The 25,350-nt window shown below is 34.8% G+C and overlaps 1 protein-coding gene and 1 pseudogene across 1 annotated transcript; one reads left to right on the top strand and one right to left on the bottom strand.

The window, feature by feature from the left end:
* Window positions 1-682: 682 nt before the first annotated feature.
* LOC126716532 (probable alpha-mannosidase At5g13980) lies at window positions 683-25,350 on the bottom strand (annotated as a pseudogene).
* On the top strand, window positions 11,106-13,339 carry LOC126716715 (putative pentatricopeptide repeat-containing protein At1g12700, mitochondrial). Its single transcript, XM_050417660.1, has one exon. The coding sequence runs from the start codon at window positions 11,308-11,310 to the stop codon at window positions 13,105-13,107; it is 1,800 nt and encodes a 599-aa protein (XP_050273617.1). The 5' UTR covers window positions 11,106-11,307; the 3' UTR covers window positions 13,108-13,339.

Below are 25,350 nucleotides of genomic sequence, written 5' to 3' on the forward strand. Positions count from 1 at the left end.
CACCCTCACACTTAGTAGTTTTGAACTCATGATCTCATATATATCATGAGACTTTAAGAATTGCTTAGCCAACTCTTGGGGTTGATAGTTACAGTTTAAAATCTATATGGTTTGTTTTGAACTTTGAAATACTAGGAGGTCTAAGTCAAAACCATAGCCTAGACTCTAGAATCCTTTTGTATAATTTTTATATTTTAGCTTATTAACTTATTTTATTAACTCAATTGGAACATTTTGATATTTCTAATTAAAATGTCAAGGTTCAAATCTTCCTCCCCACTGTCAAATTAAAAAAAAAAAAAGTATGATGATACATTATAATTTTTTTTGTATTTTTTCAACTCTAAGCAAATAAATAAATAAACTTTTTAGTAAAAAGTAATCCAAACGAACTACTAAACTTTGAATAGGTGTAGACTTGAATTCTACAAATAACCAAATATTATTGAGATAAATATCTATGGTGTCTCGTCATAATTAGTTGAATGAAATTTAAAATAAGATTAGTCAAAGAGTTTTATAATTCAATGTTATTTTTCTCCGTTCCTTATGAGAAGAATTATGGTTAGAATTTCCCCTCCATTACTATTGTAAATATTAAATTATTAAAAAATTAAAAATAATGTAAGATGCAGAGTTGAAGATTAATATCCAACAACACCAATAAACAACAAAAAATGAGCTATCTGGCTTCAGCATGCTCTTTCCCCTTGTGAAGTCTGGCAATCTGCAAACACATTTTTACATAACATTACTAGCAATAGGAAACCGAATATTTTAAAGTAGTAAATATAAAAGGAGATTAAATTCTATAAAAACGTGGTGTAAAACACATGTTTTACCCCTCCAATCCCAATATGCCATATCATCTTATCATATATTTAAGAATAAACACAATCATACTCAATCAATTCTAATACCCATATATAAATCCAACCAAATTGGAAATTTATCGAGATGTTATTAGGTGTGGTAGGATGTATTGAATTTTAAGTAAAATGCTGATATGGCAATCACTTATTGGATGGTGTAAAACATGAGTTTTACACCCCATCCTTATAGAATTTAATCTCATATAAAAGATATTGGGTGCTAGCATTTATTCTAACAATGATATTAGAAAAAGAGATAATGAATGATCCTACTTCAAGATGCTTCATTAATGGTCAAAGCTGCAATCAATTTTTTAGGTTATAGCCTAACCACATTAGTGCATAAGGGCAATCAGAGCTGGAACATAGAGGTGTACATGTCAATAATAACAATTTTTTGCTCTATGTTTTCATATAACTATCACATTTCATGGCTTCAAACCAAACCTACAAACATGACACACTTATGTGATAGTGTGTTTGCTAAAAGCTTCTGAAGAAAGGTTTTTCTTTAATGGGTATGAATCATATGAAGCACACTCAATCGAAATCAAGAGAAACAAAAAACATGTATATGTAAGCTTTTGAACACATATAACTACAACAACAGATTCCCTGAAGTTACAAAAGCACTCATAACTAGTTGCACCCAAATTAGCATTTCTTTCCAAATCTTTGAAACTGTGCATAAGTACAAGAAATTTAACTTTTAATCCAAATGCTTTTGTTGAAATTTAGAAGTGACTACTCATTGTTTATTAAAAATATATATATTTGCATTATCTTCAGCATGCAATAATAACGTTCACAGTGCTGAAACAAAGGAAAAAGGTTTATGAGGAAAAACATAATGCATAGACAGCAATCATGACAAGCAAGGCACCTGATATATCCACAGATTGATTTGTTGATATACTTCCTCTACTACTGGTCCACGCAGAATGGTCAAAGCAACTTGAAACTTTTAACAGCTTTAAATTGAGATTACCATGATTAGTAGTTCTCCATGGAGAATAAATATCAAAAGGCATCACGCACCTGTTCTTCATGCGTCATGGGAAATTTGCCATTTGGATGGAAGACATATGCCCCAGAAATCTGAAAAATAACTTGAAAAGGATAATTCAACAACTCTGTCAACGTTTAAGTCATGCAATTTCAGAACATAAATAAAAGAGAGGTTGAGAGAGATATGTAACACAAGATGAACTTAAGTGTACCTGAGGATTAATTTGTCACTTCCATTATATCCAGAGTAATAACTGTAAGATTGTTCAACTGATTTGTCAACCTTCAAAGGTTATGACTAAGTGCATTGGCTGAATCATTCATTTTCTAGCTTTTTTTTTTTTTTTTTTTTTTTTTTTTTTTTTTTTTTTTTTGGTATATATTTTCTTTTGGGGATGGGGAGGGCAAAAGGGGTAAGCAAAATGAACTTATTATAAAATGCAGCAACAAGAAAAACATTAATTTCACTTTTGATCATAGTTAAGAAAACAAAATTTTGAAAAAAATTCATGGAGATAGAAAATGTAAGCATAAATTTCAAGTAACAAGTGACTATAGAACTTTCAGGCGCATTGCATACCAAGCTTTTGCTATTAACAAAATTAGCCACGAACCTGCGCATTGCACGTGATTAGGGTGGTCTCATTAAATTTATATTTTACAATTTGGACTAATTTAGTAGAGAATAATATATTTCATTATCATATTTTTATTTATTATAGGAAAAATAAAAAATGTAATATAGGAACAATCATAAATCATAAATATAAATTTGAAAAATCATATTTTCATTTATTATAGGAATAGTCATAAATCATAAATATAAAATTTGTTATAACAAAATGAAAACAATACAGTTTTTCTCAAAAATTCAAAAGGTAAGTTAACGAAAATATTTATTTTTTAATAAAATTTATTTATAACATTTTGTGAATCTTTAAAAAGAATATAAAATTTAGTAATTATTCTTTTAGTTTTAAACAAATTTTCTCAAACCCTATTTTTTCTACGCTACAATGCAAAACACCAAAAAATGTAACTAAAAAACTAATAAAACTTAACAATGATTAGATGGACCAATTAGGAAAACAATTTGTTGTTGATAATCTATTAAGGTTATTTTCATTGTAGAAATTGCAATTTCCTCCACCCAAAACTTATTATCAAATAAACAATTATTAGCAAAATCTAAGAATTAAATTTCTCTATATGTATTGTTATAAAATAATAATAATAATTAAAATACAATTGAAAAAGCTAAAGCATGTCATCCATTCAATTATTTTCGTTTGACTAACTTATGTTTTTTTTGTTTTTTTGTTTTTTTTTTTGTTTTTTTTTTGTTTTTTGTTTTTTGCTTTTTTTTTTTTTATTTTTATTTTTTTTTTCTGAATAAATGATATTATAGAGTACTTCTAATACAACGATTAAAAGTATTTTATCCACCTCAAAGGATAACAAAAATTAGTAAAGTCTCATAGTTTAACATTTAAATTGATAACTATAGAAAATCAAATTCTAACTTGCAAAACAACTAATTATTAACCCAAATTATATCAATAAAGAAAAAAAATTACTTGTAATTGGAAATTGGAATACCAAACTACCTAAATACGCAAAAAAAGTCGATATAAATTTACCAAAAAGATAAACAAATATGATGTGACAATTAAATCAACAATAACAAAAAGAACCATTAGTAGAAAAAAAAGTGATTGAAACAATAAAAAAAAAAATTCACCAAAAGAGAAGCAAAATTGGAGAAAGAGAGAGACTATTAACCTTTTTATCGTGAACAACTTGGAAGGAATAGAGGAGAGAGTTGGAAATGAGTAAGTAGAAATTTATATGAAAATTATGATGTGAGATGAAGGGTGGAAGTAGATGAAAGGTTGAACAAATTGAAACTATAGAATTTAAGAAGATATGAAGGAAATATTTTTTTTTTAAAATCTAAAAGGAATCAAATGAAAATGAAAAAATAAAAATAATATTTGGAGGGAATGAAAGATTGAACTAATAAGACAATGGCTGAAGAAGATGAAAAGTTTGGCTAAGTAAGAATTGCCAAAAAAAGAAAAAGAAAAAAAGATGCTAAAGATGTAGTGCATAAAGAGCTTTAAAAAATTTATTACAAAACTTCCATTATTATATTTGGTATGAATATGTATAGACATTGCTTTTGTTTTTGGTTTTTTAGTTACAAAAATTTCATTATTTAGATTTAAACATCTAAATTAAAGTAGATGAATATGGAAAGACAAAATTATATGTAATGTTAAAACCACCTAAGATGAATGTGTCAACTGTCAAGTCTATAATCTATTTATATATATAAAATTTTTTAAAAATAATAAAAAATAATTTCTAAATTAAAGTAGATGAATATGTAAAGAGAAAATTATATGTAATGTTAAAACTGCTCAAAATGAATTCGTAAAGTTAATAATCTAATTACAATTTTAAAAAAAGGAATAAAGAATAAATAAGAAAAATAATAATTATGTTGTCAATGATGTAGCGATGAAGTGGTGCAACAGAAGCTCGGCAGTAATAAATACTATGGTTTAACTTTTCCAAACAAGTATATTAATTATTATAACTAATTTTTAAATGATTTAAAATCACACAAAATCATCATTTACATAAGTAAATTCCCCCGCCATTTGTATCTACTTTGAAAGGTTTTGAAGGTGTGATAAAATATTAAATTGCAATGTTTTATTTATTTATTTGCTATTTGAGAAACAATATCAGGTCAAAATTCATGCCCACCATATGTAAAACAGACAATTTGTTGTAAATCTTAAACCTTTTATAAACATCACAAACGTTTATAAAAATTATATTATCTCCATATTATTTCTAAACTTACAACATATTCAACACATTTGCTAAATCATGCAGGATGATAAATGACCTTCCTGTACAATTTTTTGGAGCAATATACAATTCTGCACAAAAACAAAAGAATAAGAAAATTGCAAAAAAAAAAAAAAAAAAAAAATTAAAAAAAGGACTAAAATAAACAAAAATAGTGCAACATATAAATAAATAAACAAAATATTTCATAATAAAAACATGATAAAATATTCTATCACACCTCCAAAAACCTTCAAAGTAGATGTATTTGTATTTAAATTGAATATAAATAGTTATATATAAACCCCCATGATACCTAATTGTAGGGACACAGAATCTTTAACGGCCCGACATCGACGTTGGGCTCGCACACGGAAGGTCCCTCACAATAATATTTGTAGAGAGTGGGCTTGAAAGGCCAGCGTTGGAGCACGGGGCGACATTTCGGGCCGGACTACAGGTGAACCGATATGAGATGGAGCTTTGGGCTGGATATTCAGGCCCATCAATCTTGTATCTAGGAGGATTCGGCTCCTCGGATCATGTCCGAGGAGCGTTGGTGCTGTCCCCGGTTACCCGTCGGAGGGTGTTTATGTGGGGTCCGTTGTGTATTATCCAGACATTCTCCTTCATCAAGTCTTTCTCGAGAAGCTAGATGGGAGAGACCCCTTTTTTGGTCACATAACATTCTCTTTTATATTACCCTACGTTCGTCGTCTTTCGTCCACGTGTAGGGTCGATCTTTCCAGGGCAGATATCTGTCCCATCAGTCTAATCCCTGAATTGTGGGGGATGATCCATAAAGCCTAAAAATCCGGCTCTGTCTGGGGCGATGTCATGTCAATGAGGGGTATTAAGGACTTATTTACGTGAGATATTTTCTGATCTTTCAGGTTTGCCTGTATCCCATTCTCGTCCATGGGGTTCTGAACTTTCCGAGGACTGAGCGGTCCTCGGACGTATCCTTGAACCACATCGGGCTCACTATTTTTGGGCTTGGGCCCTGGCCTCCTTTAGTCTGGGGACTTGTGGACTCCCCATAAGTGAGCGAGCCGGGCCCATTGACTATTGGGCCCCACAATAGCCCCTCAAAACCCTGCTGTCCAACGTATTGGTTGGGGAGATGGGTTTTGGTAATTCCGAGCCTTAACTGCGGCTCATTTAATTCGGCCCTTGGTCAACGTTGGTGACTCTTCACCTCCACGAGGGCTGCGCCGGTCTACGAGCCGTTTTTTCTGGATTTATGTACGTTGCCGTTATGCCGCGTGGTTATCTGCAACGTGCCTTTAATTTCTTTCCATTTACGAGACCTTCTAGGCGTAACGGTCGATGATGGTGTGGGAGAACGAAGCGGCGCGTTATTCTCTGGATTTCCCTGGGGATCTGAATGTGTCACATACCCTATCCTTCGTCCCCTATATAAAGAGAGAAAACAGAGGGTGACCTTTTCATATCCGAATCCCTCACGTTCTTCCCAGAATCCACTTCCTCCATCCGGTTACTCCCTATTCAATAATACTCATCTCCTAGTAATCCATCATGAACAAATTCTTCCCTCCCCAGAAACGCCATGTCCCAACAAAACTCGAGATGGCTCGGTCTGGGCAAGGATGGCAGAGACTTAAGACTTGCCTCCCCATTCTTTTAGCCAAAATCCGAAGCAGGGACTCGTCACACCCCATTTCTGGTGTGACTGAGTCGAAAACTTCCCTTGTCATCTCCATCTGCTCTCTCACGAGCATACCTAATAAGGCTCCCCTTCTCCCTCTTTTGCTCCTTTTACTTTCTTTTCATTGCTTCACTCTTCTTCTCCTCCTTCCCGCTCATGTCCTCCATCTTCTTTTTCCCTTGCATTCTTCAGTAACAAGAGCTTGCTGAAGTGCTTCCATGTCTTCCAATTCTTCTTCCTTCTCCTTCATTATTTTTGTATAAGGATCTTCTCCTGATATGAGCAGTACTGAGGCATAGATTTCAGAAAAACCTTGAAGACGAATTCAGAAGACACCTGATGGTTTATTTACTTGTATTACGGATATTGTTATTGTTGTAGTAGTTCATTTTTTGTATAGGCTTGTTTAAGCCCTTCCTTGTACGTTGTAACAATTTTTTCATATTAATAAAAGTTATTGTTATTCTATTTCTTATGTCTTGTTTATATGTTTTAACAAATGTGAAAGCGCTGCTCGGCATAATAGTATAGCATTTGAATCAATAATAATTAAGGCCAAAGTAATCGTTGATAAAAAGATGCCACGATAACTTTAACAAAATTACTGTTCAACATAACAATCCGATCAGTGAAGAATGAGACTTATCTTAAAGTTTGCCGTGATGGGTATTAGATGCTTCGATAAGATGTAAGAAGTAGCTATCCGAGGACGTGTTACCCACCGGATGGATGGCCTCTTCAGGTTAACGATCATCAGGTTGTTCTGCCATCTCCATGATACGCAAGACTTAACCCTTTTCAGTATTTAAGCCGAGAAATTTCTTCATTCGGGCAGTTGATTTCCTAAGAAGCCTGAGTCCGAGGACCATGCAAGCCTTAGGTTCTGTCCAAGGCCAATGTTTGCATCAGTACTCGGTTTTCCCTTTTAGCTTGAGTCCGAGGACCATGCAAGCCTTAGGTTCTGTCCAAGGCCAATGTCTGCATCAGTACTCGGTTTTCTCTTTTAGCTTGAGTCCGAGGACCATGCAAGCCTTAGGTTCTGTCCAAGGCCAATGTCTGCATCAGTACTTGGTTTTCCCTTTTAGCTTGAGTCCGAGGACCATGCAAGCCTTAGGTTCTGTCCAAGGCCAATGTCTGCATCAGTACTTGGTTTTCCCTTTTAGCTTGAGTCCGAGGACCATGCAAGCCTTAGGTTCTGTCCAAGGCCAATGTCTGCATCAGTACTTGGTTTTCCCTTTTAGCTTGAGTCCGAGGACCATGCAAGCCTTAGGTTCTGTCCAAGGCCAATGTCTGCATCAGTACTCGGTTTTCCCTTTCATTAGGCGTTTCTTGAGGTGCCGAACAGGGTGTCCCTGGGCCTCCACGCAAAGCGGGCCTGGGCCGCGAATCCAATGGACCCGCAGATTAAGAGATATTTCTGCAGCCTCTGGCCATGCGGTACTTCACTGACGTCCCAAGGATCGAGGCGCGCCTTTACGAGGCCCCTCGAGTCTCTTAGCTGCAGTTGACGTTGGAAGTTGAGCCAAGACCACTTTGTCAGCAGTGCTCCTTGGGACGCCGCGTGAGTTGACTGCCATCATCTTGTCTTTTCAAATAAATAGGAGGGAGAAAAGGTTGCTTTATATATATACACCCCTCCTTTTGGTTTTCTCTTACATCACGCCTTCCATATCCGGAGTCCTCCTTTCTTGGCATAACATGTTGAAAGCGAGGGTTGGGAATAAAGAACTTCCTCCGCCGCAGAAGCGCCGTGTCTTCATGAGGCTTACAACAGTAAGGTATGGGCACAGGAAGCACAAGTTCAAAGGAGTACTCCATCTCCACCGAGAGGGAAAGGAATTTTCCCCTCTTTTAGTCAAAATCCGAAGCAGGTTCTGCCCATGCCAGGGTTCCGGTGCGGCAGAAGAAGGATTTTTCCCCCTCAGCGCCTCTGCTTTGCGGTAGGCGTATATTTAGAGAGAGCCCCACCACCTCCAACTCCCTACACCTTTTCTTCAACGGTGTCAGGTTTAAGTTGGGTCTCTTTGGCTGCCTGGGTTATGGGCAGGTAAGTGTGCGGGGGAAGGATAAGGTCTCGCGGCTGTAGCCAACCTCTCCTCCGACATACCTCCTCGGCTTTCTCCAGCTTTCTTGTATTTTTCTTTTTCTTGCTTGTGTAGTAGGCTTCGACGTAGGCTGATTCCAGCTTTTCATTGTACGCTGTACTATCTTCTTCATAATAGTAATGGAAATTTCTTCAACTGTTTTGAGCACCGTTTCTTTGACAACACTGTTTCTTGAATGGGTGTGCCCTATGTGTGCGTTTCTTCGAGAGTATTTAGAGCCGAATAGCTTGAAGCATAATTCAACTAACTCCAATTTATCAACACTACCAGGCATTACGTCGATAATTCATAATAAATCAAACTTAAGGAAACTAACCGAGATATCAATTGGATATTCTGTGATGAGCGCACGAAATTGTCCAAGGCTGATGATTTCTAAGCAATCCATCTGAGCAATCGACTGGGATATAGGGGACTCCGATGACGCTTTCTTGTATTTGGTTTCCCCATAGGAAGATGTCTTCTTTGTACTTGGTTTCCCCATAGGCTTGGGTCCGAGGACCATGCAAGGCCTTGGTTCTGTCCATTACTTTTAAGATGTCCTCTTTTGTACTTGGTTTCCCCATAGGCTTGGGTCCGAGGACCACGCAAGGCCTTGGTTCTGTCCATTACTTTTAAGGTCTCTTCTTTGTACTTGGTTTCCCCATAGGCTTGGGTCCGAGGACCATGCAAGGCCTTGGTTCTGTCCATTACTTTTAAGAGTTCTTTTTGTACTTGGTTTCCCCATAGGCTTGGGTCCGAGGACCATGCAAGGCCTTGGTTCTGTCCATTACTTTTAAGATGTCCTCTTTTTGTACTTGGTTTCCCCATAGGCTTGGGTCCGAGGACCATGCAAGGCCTTGGTTCTGTCCATTATTTTAAGGTCTCTTCTTTGTACTTGGTTTCCCCATAGGCTTGGGTCCGAGGACCATGCAAGGCCTTGGTTCTGTCCATTACTTTTAAGAGTTCTTTTTGTACTTGGTTTCCCCATAGGCTTGGGTCCGAGGACCATGCAAGGCCTTGGTTCTGTCCATTACTTTTAAGATGTCCTCTTTTTGTACTTGGTTTCCCCATAGGCTTGGGTCCGAGGACCATGCAAGGCCTTGGTTCTGTCCATTACTTTTAAGATGTTATCTTTGTACTTGGTTTCCCCATAGGCTTGGGTCCGAGGACCATGCAAGGCCTTGGTTCTGTCCATTACTTTTAAGATGTCATCTTTGTACTTGGTTTCCCCATAGGCTTGGGTCGAGGACCATGCAAGGCCTTGGTTCTGTCCATTACTTTTAAAATGTCATCTTTTTTTTTTTTGGCGTCTTCTCTCTATACCGATTTATCTTTCGAAGGCCAGCCCCTAGGCCAGGGAAGGAGGAGTAGGTTCGAGGCCCCAAGCCCCTAGAGCTGTCCATTCCGTTGGCAGTGTAAGGCGTAGCCCCCCAACAGAGGCCTACGGCGGAGCAGTAACCGTACGTCGCCGGGGATGAGAAAAACTCGTGAATCTCCGATTACTGGAGAGCTGACTCATGCGCCACCCGTGCCAACGCGCAAGCCTTTCCCACAGACGGCGCCAATTGTAGGGACACAGAATCTTTAACGGCCCGACATCGACGTTGGGCTCGCACACGGAAGGTCCCTCACAATAATATTTGTAGAGAGTGGGCTTGAAAGGCCAGCGTTGGAGCACGGGGCGACATTTCGGGCCGGACTACAGGTGAACCGATATGAGATGGAGTTTTGGGCTGGATATTCAGGCCCATCAATCTTGTATCTAGGAGGATTCGGCTCCTCGGATCATGTCCGAGGAGCGTTGGTGCTGTCCCCGGTTACCCGTCGGAGGGTGTTTATGTGGGGTCCGTCGTGTATTATCCAGACATTCTCCTTCATCAAGTCTTTCTCGAGAAGCTAGATGGGAGAGACCCCTTTTTTGGTCACATAACATTCTCTTTTATATTACCCTACGTTCGTCGTCTTTCGTCCACGTGTAGGGTCGATCTTTCCAGGGCAGATATCTGTCCCATCAGTCTAATCCCTGAATTGTGGGGGATGATCCATAAAGCCTAAAAATCCGGCTCTGTCTGGGGCGATGTCATGTCAATGAGGGGTATTAAGGACTTATTTACGTGAGATATTTTTTGATCTTTCAGGTTTGCCTGTATCCCATTCTCGTCCATGGGGTTCTGGACTTTCCGAGGACTGAGCGGTCCTCGGACGTATCCTTGAACCACATCGGGCTCACTATTTTTGGGCTTGGGCCCTGGCCTCCTTTAGTCTGGGGACTTGTGGACTCCCCATAAGCGAGCGAGCCGGGCCCATTGACTATTGGGCCCCACACTAATAATTTTAGTGCATAAAAAAAATCACCATAAAGTGATAATTGTGCCCAAACATGGTTTTTTCATGTGGGCTTAGTAGCAACTAAAGAAGGAAACCATAAACCATTTAGGCAATAAACATAAAGATAAAACCAAACTGATATATACATAATTGTGTACTCCCGGGGCATTTCTGATCAGAAGCTTAGTGGTGTGGTAAGTGTGTTTTTGTCAACTGATCTCAAGTTCGAGCCTTCACTTGGCCTTTTGCTACAAAAATTTTTAAAATTAAAACCTTAGGAGCATGAGATAAAATAACACATTTCAGCCGCCCCCTTCCCTAATTATTTTTATGCTCTCTCACCGATCAGTAGCTTAGTTCAAGTAAACTGCCCTCAAAACCGAACCGATTCTCTATTTCTATCTCTCTCTTTCTCAATTCTCAAACTCTATCGTTTCGTTCTAATTTCCGCTGCCGAATTGTTTGCTGGATCTTCAGGGAAATGGGTACGCTTCTTCGTTCTTCGCACACTTGTTTTCGTTCTCATTGTTATTCTACGCTTACTGCTGCTACTACTGCTAGTATTGCTAGTGCTAAAAAAAACCCGAATCACTATCTGAATCAAAATCATTTCTTGGAACCTGTTAGAGATCAGTGCAAATCTAGAAGCTTTAGGAATGTTGATCATGCCTTAGACCTGTTTGATAAAATGCTTCACACGCGCCCTTTGCCTTCCATTTACGATTTTAATCACGTGTTGGCTGGCATTGCAAGAATGAAGCATTACCCAGTAGTCATTTCTCTAGTTAAACGAATCGAATCATTCGGTATCTCTCCTAATGTTTGTACTCTTACTATTTTGATTAACTGCTTCTGCCATTTAAACTGTCTAGATTTTGGGTTCTCCGTCTTTGCAACAATTTTGAAACTTGGTTATCACCCAAACTCTATTCCTCTAAACACCCTTGTCAAGGGTCTCTGTCTTCAAGGTGACATTGCTGGAGCTGTGAAGTTGGTAGAAGATATGGAGAAGAAAGGGTATCAACCTGATGCATTTACTTGTGGAACGATACTAAATGCTTTGTGTAAGATTGGTAAGACTGATATGGCTATTGGGTTGCTCAGGAAATTGGAAGGAGATTTTGAGCTTGATCTGACAGCGTATAACACAATCATTGATAGTTTATGTAAGGATAGGTTGGTCACTGAGGCCTTGAACTTTTTGACTGAAATGATGAGTAAAGGCATTCAGCCGGACCTTATCACTTACAATTCCTTAATTCAAGGCCTATGCAATTGCGGCAGGTGGAGAGAGGCTAATACTTTGTTGAATGAGATGGCACAGAGGAAGATCGTGCCAGGTGTGTGGACCTTCAACATATTGGTAGACGCATTTTGCAAAGAGGGGATGTTGATAGAGGCAAAAAAAGTTTTTGATAAGATGATTCAAAGAGGTATTGAGCCTGATGTAGTCTCTTATAATTCTTTAATTGATGGATACTGTTTGCAAAATAAATTGAAGGATGCCATCGACGCATTGAACATGATGGTTGAGAGGGGTTGTTCACCTAATGTTGTTAGCTATAGCACATTGATTAATGGATTTTGTAAAAATAAAAGAATTGGTGAGGCAATGAATCTCTTTAATGAAATGTCCAACAAGGGAGTAACTCCTAATGTTGTGACTTACAACACTCTTATAGGTGGGTTTTGTCGAGTGGAGAGACACAAGGCTGCTCTAAAGCTATTCCATAAAATGCAAGCTTGTGGCCAACTTCCAAATCCTCAAACTTATGCTGTCTTGTTGGACGGCCTGTGTAAGAATGGACAAGTTGTTGAGGCAGTAAAAGTGTTTCTTGAGATGGAAGACAAAATGTTGGGCAACAATATTGTGATTTACAGCATTTTGATTGATGGTTTGTGTAATGTCGGGAATCTTACAGTTGCAAGAGAACTCTTTTATAGTCTACCTGCGAAAGGATTGCAACCCAATGTTCAAACTTACACCATAATGCTCAAAGGGCTTTGCAAAGAGGGACTGCTAGAAGAAGCAAGTGAGATATTTGAGAAAATGGATGGGAGCGGTTGTTCACCTGACGATCGCACATATAACACAATAATCCAAGGGTTACTGCAACATAATGGGACATCAAAGGCAATGAAATATCTTGAAATAATGGATGACAAGGGTTTTTCAGCAAATGCAACCACTGCATCCATGTTGGTTGACTTGCTATCTGCAAATCCAGCAGATAAAGCACTTCAAGAATTACTTATTAAGACTTTGCCGGTCAATCTATAAGGTGTATGTATATTTGTCGAAAGTGGTTATTTACTTTTTATTTTTTATTTTTTATGAAGTGATGTTTCTTTTCATATCATTGATGTTTTTTCCATTTCAAATTTTCTAGCAAAAGAATACCAATGGCAGGAAAGGTGCTTAACATGTTAATTAAGCATTATGATCCCTGTTTGTATGTTACTGTTCTTTGAAATCTTCTTGTTGGAGTTGAAGTGTATTGGAAGCTTAACTTGATCACATTTGAGTAAAATTTTGTCTTAAGGTTTCAAGTAATTGTTTTTGATTGCCGCAATGATGATGATGATGATGATGTTTTTGGGGAATCAATAATTGGGTTGAACTCATATTTCTTAGGATGGGAGAGGGTTTAATTTCACTTTTGGTACTCTGTCTCTCTCTCTACACGCACAAACATACCCCTTGAGGAATATTTTATGTGTGTATGTGAAGTTATGTGTGACAATGATCTCCGCTATGGAGGCTGGGATATCTATACCTGATTATATTTTCAAATCTAATTATGAAGGGAAAAATGAATTTTTGAGTGGTGATTGCTGATGAGAAAAGATAACTGTTGTATTTTAATTAAGGCTTGATTTGCAGCTTTGAGATATGTTTTCTTTGCAATCTAGAGAATTTAATTGGACACTACCTATTTATTTGTTTAGATCTAAAATATCTTGTTCAATAACAGGTCTACAATATATTGTTCATATCTTTATTCAAGATATCGCACTCTTTCACTCTTACACACACACAAGTGAATTCACTATCACCAAATTGGATCCAAACAAGAGAAAATGTTGACAAAGTAACACAAAGATATAAAGCGAGTGGAACCAGAACAAAGCCAAGCTTGAAGAGCAAAATCCATCTTGCATTAACTCTCACACATTAGTACTGCATCACTTGTACTTGGACGTGAAGCTATCTCGGTGGGCTTAGCCAAGTACAAGGGACACAGAAATAATGTCAATTCTATCAGCTACTGCATCTTTGCCAGCATGTTTGCCAAGGAACATCCAAATGACCTGCAAGCTTTCAACACCTTCAACTTTTGCACCAGGAACTCCACCTCCTGCAGTTTCTTCATACAAATAATCTTGCTTTGATTTTAAAATTCCTGTCAGTCGCTAAATGTGATTAAAGCTTAATAGATGAATGCTATTGACACGGTTTTATGTATGTATCTCAAGTTATGTAATAGTTACCAATGTCTGTTGTCCCAAAAGTTTGTAAGACAATCACTTATGATTCTGAGTAGTATGGAAAAATTTTCGAAATATATTGACTCATCTTTATTTTGTGTCAATTTGGATTGAATCCTTTTTTAGTTGTTGGTTCTCTCCCATTAATACAACTCCACAACAGTATCTCTGGTTAACAATTTTTGCTGTTGACAGTTGGTAACATGACCAATTTTATTTTTACTTTGAAATTTTCTCAGTCTCATTAGTTCTAATTCATGTAATGACTAATGGTGTTTCGACCCATGACAATGCTGACATAAGTATTGGGTAGAAAGTGAGTTCACTTGTTGCTGGTGATTTCAAATTGGTGCCTTGGCATTTACCCTTCCATTTTACTGGGTGGAGAGCTGAGCCCTTCATCATTGAAGCTATCAGATGCTTGCCCGAATACTGCACCACAACAGATGTGAAAAAACTTCAAATTATAGCATTTGCTTTCTGCAACAAATTTATATTGCTTTTAGCACACAAACAGTACTAAAACTCCATTCTTGCCACCTGTTTGACTGACACTCACCTGAGAACTTTGCAACTTCTTCACTTAGCCGCACATCCTATTTAATTAAGCTCTTCCCATAAACTATAGATTAGCAACTCTTTGGCCATTGAAGTACTACAATTTGGAATAGGCACATGCTTGAGATAATTCAAAAGGTAAAGCCTGTTATGGCAAGGGCTTTTTATCTTTGGATTGAACTATCTTGGGAAAACTCCAATTGAGACCTTAATATAACATATATGGGCTTCACTTACAGCCAAGTGTTAATCCTCCATGTGATTATATAACTATAAAAACTAAAACCATGATGCACGGGGACCACTTAGTTTTAGAATGTTTTTGGATTGTTTAATTGCCACGGTAGTATTTAGGGAAACCATAATAAAGATGCCTCCTTTTATAGATTACTACTTGATTGACTTTCATAATAGTTAAAGGATTTAGTTAACGTGTGAGCTTGTACACTTATTAAAAAAAATGTGTAAATGTGTCCTACCTACATGCATTTAGTGGCGGAGCGAAGAATGTTTTTTGGGGCCAAACTAACTATAGTAAAGTTCTTTAAAAAAAGAAGAAGCTATAACTCCACAAAATAGTGCTCTACATTCTTTCTTGATATTAAAAGGATTTTGAACTCTAGCTTTTTTTGTTTACACAGTTAAACCATCACTCAAAAACTCATTGTTTACAGTCCCAACTTCTATATTGAGTAGTAACATCTAAATCTTAAGCAAATTTTCTCTTAAAATATACAACAATTTTGACGGTATACATTTTACAGTTTATTGTTTACATTTTCTTCAAAGAATATATATAACTAAATTATAAAATTTAAATTTAGATTCTTAATGTGTGACTAGTTTGTGAGGAATAGTAGCAATTTATAAAAATACCTCCATGTAATAAGTAATTAAGTATCCGTTTAAATTCACATTTGCGGATCCACGTTTGCGTTTCTTTCCTTTTTTTTTTTTCTCCAGCCGCATGTTTTGACTTTTCAGCAGTGAACAGTGCACCTATGCACTATTCACGAGTCCCACAAACTTCACTTTTCAACAAATTTTTCATTAAAAATTGGTCCCACAGAACTATTCACACATTTAAAAATTATTCTGTTACAGTGTTTTCAGTTTTCAGTTTTCAATTTCAGCAAAATAAGTTCTATCCAAACGGACCTTAAGTATACAAGCCAATCACTAATGTCAAAATTGAATATATAGAAAAAAAGAAAAGAATAACGTAATATAAAATAAAATAGTAGAAGCTAATGATTACTATTGTAACGAAAAAGTTTAGAACCACAAAATTTTTCACAATTTCTTGTCACAACTGTGATGTAACAGAGTGGTGATGAAAAAATAGTGGAACTATATTTAATTGATAGTTAACCATTTATATATAGTTTATTACGTCAAAATTAACCAAAAAATTGTGAAATAATTTGTGGCAGTAAAACTACTCATATTCTCACTAATGTCACTGAATATTAATCTTGTTTCCAGCACTCACTGCACACTTACCAACATTTCTCTCCTATAAATACCAGCATCTCCGAGTTGCCGCTTCACTACTAAACTATTACCTCACAAAAAAACCAGCCATGGCTAAGCCTATCCTGCTCTATACTTCTCTGTGCTTTCTTGTGCTCTTCATCAACGGATGCCTAGCTCATAGACAGTGGCAGCAACAACAAGAGTTCAACCAGTGCCAACTGGACGGTCTTGATGCCCTTGAACCCAACAACAGCATCGAGGTGGAAGCCGGTGTGATCGAGTCTTAGGACCCCAACGACGAGCAGTTCCAGTGCGACGGAGTGGCGGTCGTTCGCGATGCCATTGAGCCTAATGGCCTTCTCTTGCCTCAGTATACCAATGCTTGGTCAATGTAATTACATGATTGATTTTAACTGGTGAACGGTGAACCTAAGGTATCTAAGGGCTTGAAGACTTGAACACCTGATATTGATGGCCCACATTGTTGAAAATGTGACACCAACGGCCACTAATGGTTTACATTGTTTATCAGAGATAGCAATTATTATAAACTTTGTAAGATTCTCAATGTTTAATAAAGTATCTATAAATGGTTGGAATGGAGCATAATATAGCCCTGAGTCATGGCAATGGTGCAATTGTAAATGGTTTGTATAGATAAAATGCCCCTGTGCTCTCTTAACATTAGCTAACCAAAAAATTAACCAATGAAGTTTTTTTTTTTTTTTTTTTTCCTTTTCATTATAATAGTATTAATTAAGCTCAAATATTAATCAATAAATAAAGTAGTATTTTTTAATCAAATGAAAAACAAGAAAAGACAGAGAAAGAGAAATGTTATGGTTACAAAATTTTTTACAATACTTTTAAAACAAATCCTAAGTGGCAGGTTGTTAGTTGTTACTGGTTATTATTGGTATACAAAAAAGTAATTTTAGTTGTGGGTTCAAGTCAAAACAAGTAATAACTTAACTCCTAAAATTTGTTGTGAAAATATTATAAATGTAGCACTTCTAAAAAAAATCAATAAAAAGAGCAATACACAAAAAAATTCTTAACATTTTTCACAACAATTGAGTTAATAAACTCTTATTAGTACTTATCTAGGTTCATTACTAAGATTACCTTTTTACTTACCAGTTACCACTGTCAATTTGCCACCATCAACATGTGTTAAATAGATTTGACAAATATTTTGTGTCTATAGACTTTCTCAACCAAAAAAATAAAAATAAATTCTACATGGTTTATTTTAATTAGTAATTTTTCATCTAAAACAAGATAATAGAGTTTAAGTAAGATTTAAATTTTTATATTAAAAAAATCATAGTTAAATACTATAAAAAAAAACCCCAATTCAGTTTTTACTTTAAGCCTCTAAATGCATCAAGCCACCCTTATATACAGTCCCCTTGTCTTACACTTAGTAGTTTTGAACTCATGATCTCATAGATATTATGAGACTTTAAGAACCACTTAGCCAACTCTTGGGGTTGATAGTTACGGTTTGAAATCTATATGGTTTGTTTTGAACTTTGAAATACTAGGAGGTCTAAGTCAAAACTATATCTTAGACTCTAGAATCCTTTTGTATAATTTTTATATTTTAGCTTATTAACTTATTTTATTAACTCAATGGGAACATTTGATATTTCCAATTAAAATGTCAAGGTTCAAATCTTCCTCCCCACTATCAAATTAAAAAAAAAAAAAGGAATTTTTTTTTTTTAAAGTACGATGATACATTATAAATTTTTTTTGTATTTTATCAACTCAATCTAAGTAAATAAATAAAATTTTTAGTAAAAAACTAATCCAAATGAACTACTAAACTTTGAGTAGGTGCAGACTTGAATTCTATAAATAACCATATATTATTGAGATAAATATCTCTGGTGTCTCGTCATAATTAGTTGAATGAAATTCCTAATAAGATTAGTCAAGAGTTTTGTAATTCAAAGGTATTTTTCTCTTTTACTTATGAGAAGAATTATGGTTAGAATTCCCCCTCCATTACTATTGTAAATATTAAATTATCAAAAAATTAAAAATAATGTAAGATGCGGAGCTGAACATTAATATCCAACAACACCAATGAAAAACACAAAATGAGCTATCTGGCTTCAGCATGCTCTTTCCCCTTGTAAAGTCTGGTAGTCTGCAAACACATTTTTACATAAAATTACTAGCAACTGGGAAACGGTATATTTTTAAAGTAGTAAATATTAAAGATATTGGCTAGCATTTATTCTAACAAAGATATTAGAAAAAGAGATAATGAATGATCCTACTTCAAAATGCTCCATTAATTGTCAAAGTTGCAATCAATTTTTTAAGTTATAACCTAACCACATCAGTGCATAAGGGCAATCAGAGCTGGAACATAGAGGTGTACATGACAATGATAACAATTTTTTGCTCTATGTTTTCATGTTACTGTCACATTTCATGGCTTCAAACCAAAACTACAAGCATGACACACTTATGTGATAGTGTATTTGCTAAAAGCTTCAGAAGAAAGATTTTTGTTTAAAGGGTATGAATCATACACACTCAATCAAAATCAAGAGAAACAGAAAAATACGTATATGTAATATCTAAGCTTTTGAACACATATAACTACAACAGCAGATTCCCTGAAGTTACAAAAGCACTCATAACTAGTTGCACCCAAATTAGCATTTCTTTCCAAATATTTGAAACTATGCATAAGTACAAGAAATCTAATTTTTAATCCAAATGCTTTAGTTGAAATTTAGAAGTGACTGCTCATTGTTAATTAAAAAATATATATTTGCATTATCTTTAGCATGCAATAATAATGTTCATAGCGCTGAAACGAAGGAAAAAAGGTTTATGAGGAAAAACATAATGCATAGACAGCAATCATGACAAGCAAGGCACCTAATATATCAACAGATTGATTTGTTGATGTACTTCCTCTACTGCTGGTCCACGCAGAACAGTCAAAGCAACCTAAAACTTTTAATAGCTTTAAATTGAGATTACCATGATTATTAGTTCTCCATATAAATATTAGAAGCATGGTTGTCAAAATTGCGATCTACATGAATCATAGGATTGCACGATTTTACGATATCACCTCACTAAAACGTTTGGGATCGCACTAGGATCGTAAAAATGGTAGGATCTTATGTAGGATCATGTAGGATCGTATGAGATCCTACTGATCCTAGCAAAAACATAAATTTTTGGTTGTTTTTTTTTATGGGATAAATTTTTTGTTTTGATGAAGCTTTAAGGGTTTTAATTTTTTCATGTTGTGATGGTATGACTTTTTATTTTATTTTTATAAAATTATGTTAACCTATGCAAATGTTTTTTAGTTTCTAGTTTACTTGTAATCAAAATGAAGGAATGCTTCATCGTTTCTAAATGAAGAATTTGATGTTGGCTTTGTTGCCTTTTAAACTATAATGTTGTTAAATTTGTTTGATCAATATACTAATTTGTGTTCTAATATTACTAAAATATTTTTTTATATATAATTTTATCAGTTATGCTTGTATTTGTATATTGATTGATCGATTTTTTTAAGCATGCTCTTTAATTGTTGTTCAGTGGTATAACTTCAATAGTTGAGTATGAAATTGTATATTGATGTCTTTTGCAGCTCTAGTATGCAAATATATAATGTCTACATAGATGATGAAATGGATGATAATGATTAGGAATTTAGGACGGTGGTTATAAGAATCTTAGAATAGGAATAATTAAATGTTCACTTCACTTTAATATTCATCTTGCTTTTGGATTTCATATTATAGTTAGCTAGTTTCTATTTGCTAAATTATTTTGAATTTAAAACTTGGAACTTAGAACTTGGAAAATATTTTTCATGTGTTTTGATAAATATTTTGGTATTTGGATGCTAATTAAACATTTATTGAACTTTTTAAATACATTGGGTCAAAATTTAAGTATAGTTGTTTCGTTAGTATAGACTTAGCAATGTATAACATGCAAATTACATCATATGATGCAAATCTTAGTTTTTTTTATGAATAAATTTATAATTTTCGTGATTATTCAACATACAAAGTCATTATCAATTTGTTTTTTTTCTTTAAATATGAAAATATGTAGGATCTTACGATTCACGATTTGATCTTATGATTTACGATCCCACCTACCTTCAACAATCTTATGTAGGATCCCAATTTTGACAACCTTGATCAGAAGGCATCACACACCTGTTCTTCATGCTTCATGGGAAATTTGCCATTTGGATGGAAGACATATGCCCCAGAAATCTGAAAAATTACTCGAAAAGGGATAATTCAACAACTCTTTCAACTTTTAAGTCATGCAATTTCAGAACATAAATAAAAGAAAGGCTGAGAGAGATATGTAACACAAGATGAACTTAAGTGTACCTGAGGATCTGTCACTTCCATTATATCCAAAGTAATAACTGTACGATTGTTCAACTGATTCCTCAACCTTCAAAGGTTATGACTAAGAGTCCGTTTGGATACTACTGAAAATTGAAAACTGAAAACACTGTAGCAAAATAATTTTTAAATGTGTGAATAGTGCCGTGAGACTCATTTGAAAAAGTTGCTGAATAAAGAGGTTTGTGGGTCCCGTGAACAGTGCACAGGACCCACTGGAAATTCATAACAGCCACAGAAACGCCCTTTCAAAAAAAAAAAAAAAAAAGAAAAGGAAAATGCAGACGTGAATGCGCCAAACTCAGTATCCAAACGGATACTAAGTGCATTAGCTACAAAATCATTCATTTTCCTTTTTTCTTTATGTTTTTATTTTTTATTTTTTTTATTTTTTTTTATTTTTTTATATTTTCTTTTGGGGATTGGGAGGGCCAAAGGGGTAAGCAAAATGAACTTGTTATAAAATGCAGCAACAAGAAAAACATTACTTTCACTTTTGATCATAGTTAAGAAAACAAAAATTTGAAAAAAAATTCATGGAGATAGAAAATGTAAACATAAATTTCAAGTAACAAGTGATTATAGAACTTTCAAGCACATTACATACCAAACTTCTACTATTAAAAAAATTTATCATCTTTCCTTTAGTGGTGGAAAAAGTAAGCTTTAAGTTTCCTTGACCAACTTCAATAGTAAATTTTTTACTACTCTGAAACTTGTGTACAGATGATCTGGTTGAACCCGTACCTACAACTGAAAGGCAAAACAATTCAAAAACTTATATCACTACCTTGAAGAATGGATTTCATGTTTTTCCACTTCGTAAAAAAAAAAAAAATGTATATCTATTGCAATAATACGAGCAGACCTGGCTTTTTGGCACTTGAAATAGTGCATGTGCTGAAACCAAGTGGTGGTAAAGACACTGCAAATGCAAGCAAATACTTTTAATTGGGTGTCTCAATTGGACTTTGACCTAAGTACGCCCTAAAATAGTAGTTCCTTGTCCACATAGGCACTGGCAGGCAGAAGGAGTTGCGATAAAAGTCATGAACATTAACATTTTCATTGATAACTAAAAGAAAGTTAGATCTTGTAAATAGGAATAAAAGTTATGCCAACCTAATTACACTGGAACATGTTTGATAATGATGAAGCAATGGGATTGCCAAAGTATAAATACTCTCAGACCTATTAGAAAATACACGGGATGTATTCACACACACATACACCTCAAAGAACTACTGTTGTCATGGAATACTCTTAAAGAGGCCTCTCATTTTACCTTTAAAAATAAAGAATTCTTCCCCAAAGAGAGAGAGAGAGAGAGAGAGAGAGAGAAGGGAGGGAGACAATTCATATTTTTTAGATCTACATCTTCCACGATTTTAGGATATTGATGAAGTCATCAATTACTAACCTTACATTCAATTGGTCCTGGTCCACATTGAAAGTGTTTCATACATATACAAGTGGGCATTCACACATACAATGCTTAGGCTTAAAAATGTCATTTTAATCACACTGCTATATTACCTAAACTAATACAAGTTTATCGTGCTTTGCATCATTCAACAAATCTATGCAAATGTTTCTGGTTCTCTCCATGTAGTAAACCTGCCGACATAAATCATTTAACTTCTCATATTGTTCTTTAATGTATAATTTTTGACTCTAAAAAATGAACATGTTCATCTAGTGCATCCCAATTGTTGGTATGAAGGAGCATGTAAACAAATGGCTTGTCGACTAGAATGAAGATCCAATACATGTAAGTAGCCTAACTTCTTCAATACATACTGCATGACTAGTCCACACATTTAGATCATTGAAAGAAATGAAGACCATAATGCGGCCTTGAATTTCAAAATGTAAGACACTGTTGTAAGAATGGAAGTACTCACAGTAATTTGAATTACATCATTCCTCTTCGATCCAAGAGAATTGTAGACCACAACTACCTACAAAGATAAGAAGACACCAAAAAGTGGTATTTATCTAAATGGAATAGAAACAATCATAATTTTTGCAAGGAAAAATATTTTCCTTACCAAATTATTTCCTTGAGACAGATCAACTTCTGATCCAAGACAAGAACTTATATTCAGAAGTGGGCACTAGAAAAAGAATAGAAAAATAAGAAGATAATAAAAGGATTAAATCATTAAATGCTTTAAAGAAGTTAGCATTATGTAACATAGCCAAAAATGAAAGAACAAAAAGCAAATATATAAATATTAGAACGAAAAGTTAAAAAAAAAACTTAATTTTCAGTTTAAAATTTTAAATTTAACAGAATTTTTTAACTGCAGAGGGCATTTTGCCCATTATCAATCAATCAGGAGGGACATTGCTCATTTTTTGGGTTAGTATGGAGGTTGAACTGGACCCTATAGTTTAGGGGGGCAAATTGGAATTAACCCATAATAATACAAAGATAAACTACCCCTCTAAACATTACCGCCTCTTAGTCATTAAAAAAAATGCAAGGATAACAGATTGCAGCTAAAAAGTACCATATTAACCAGAGAACTAAAAATGTGCTCAAAAGTCAAAAACAAGATCCATCATCAAAGCTATACGAATGCCACAATAAAATGAGCCCTTTAAGCAATGAATTAAAATAGCTCAGTAGCTAAAGCTCATAATACTTTATTGGTTGAAACTTCCCACATCCAGTATTTGACATAGACTGAGCCAAGCAAGAAAGTGAAGATGCAAATAATTCCTTAGCCTACACATAAATTTTGAAGAAATGGATGATGCTTGGAAGAGAGAGAGAGAGACTTTGAGAAAAATCATATGGTTGAATTGATAAGCCAAACTCACACCTCTGTGTACCCTATCAAAACGTTTTGAATAATCGTTAGCCACATGTAGGTTTTCTGTACCAATAAGTCCATTATGATGTTGAGCAATTGCTAAAGCATCTGCCAGTGATTCTGTATTGGGCTAAGAACTATTCCCTCCTTTGAAAACTCTAGTTGCCTTATGGCCAATTATTCATTAGAATAAATAAATCTCAAACTCTAAAACTGTCATTAGACTGTTCCAATTAAATCCATCATACAAACTAAAACAGTCACATAAATGATACCAAATAATAGCCACTCATTATTCTGACATAGCGCTTCAAGGCTGGTCTACTGGTAAAGTATCCTGTCCAATATGCATTGGCACTATATGCATAACTGGCATGGTGCATGCTTCAAACTTTAAGAAAAAGGTTGAAATGGGAAACAACAAGGATACAGGTTATATAACATCCAAACGTTAAACTTACGGGAAAAGGTAATCAGTCTTGGTTGGCCAGGATTCATTTGTAGCATACTTTGCATCAATATATATGGATGGGGTAGAGTATAGAGCATTGACACGCCAATCCTGGAAAGCCAATTAGAACCCAAAAAAAAAAAAAAAAAAAAATCAGAGAATAAAAGAAGGATGTGAAACGATGAGGCAGAATTTATTGACACAAGAAAAATTCAACATTAAAGAGAGAGAGAGAGAGAGAGAGAGAGAGAGAGAAGAAGAAGAAGAAGAAGAAGAAGGAAGACATATGTATGAACTAAAACTTAGTTTAGAATGGCATGTATTAATGAGATGGAACTATTAACCCATTTAGCAGGACTATAGCAAGCTTGATTAATGTTAAACTCTTATGGCCAAACATGAATAATTATGTGTAAAGAAATGGGACATATAAAATGAAAATTCTGGCACAGCTTTTAAGATTATTATATCCTACATATTTTATCAATCCTAATAAGTTTTAAAGCTGACATAATGCAGGCGAAATTTAAGCGCAATGGCATATCCTGAACGCTATAATTCTATATTTTAATGTGAATATAAGCAGTATAAAATATTTCAACTAGGTAGAATCTCCTTTCTCAAAAAAAAAAAAAAAAAAAAAACAAAAAAAACTAGGTAGAATCTTTGTACCTATGCCATTTATTCTTAAGATTCAACCTAAATCATATTTGAATTTTCCAACCAGGAAATAAATTCATTGCTTCCTCAATTCTTACTTCTAGAATTATGGCTAAATAATTAAACTTATCATTTCTTAAAAGTTTAAAATTTTGGGAGAATTGATAATTTCACATGGTATTAGAGTAGGAAATCTTGAGTTTGATTTCTTTTTTTACTCTACCTCCCATTTAAAATGTTAAAAATCCCACGTGTTAGACCTTCACTTATTAAGGGGAACTTTAGGCCCACATGTGAGGGGGAAGATTAGAATTATGGTTAAGTAATTAAATTCACAATTTCTATTCTTATTGTTAGAATTATAGCTAAGTGATTAAATTTACCATTTCTTAAAAGTTTAAACTTTTGGGAGAATTAGTAATTTAACATGGTATTTAAGTATGAAATCTTGAGTTTGATTTTGATCCCTATTTTTACTCTCCCTCCTATTTAAAATGTTAAAAATCCTATGTGTTGGGCCCCACTTATTAAGGGAACTTTAGGCCCACACGTGAGGGGAGGGTTAGCATTATTGTTAAGTGATTAAATTCACAATTTCCTGTTTTTGGAAGAATTAGTAATTTGACACTCACCTTATAGTAGATTACCAACAT

This window comes from Quercus robur, chromosome 3 (assembly GCF_932294415.1).
Source record: "Quercus robur chromosome 3, dhQueRobu3.1, whole genome shotgun sequence".
NCBI classification, from domain to species: Eukaryota; Viridiplantae; Streptophyta; class Magnoliopsida; order Fagales; family Fagaceae; genus Quercus; species Quercus robur.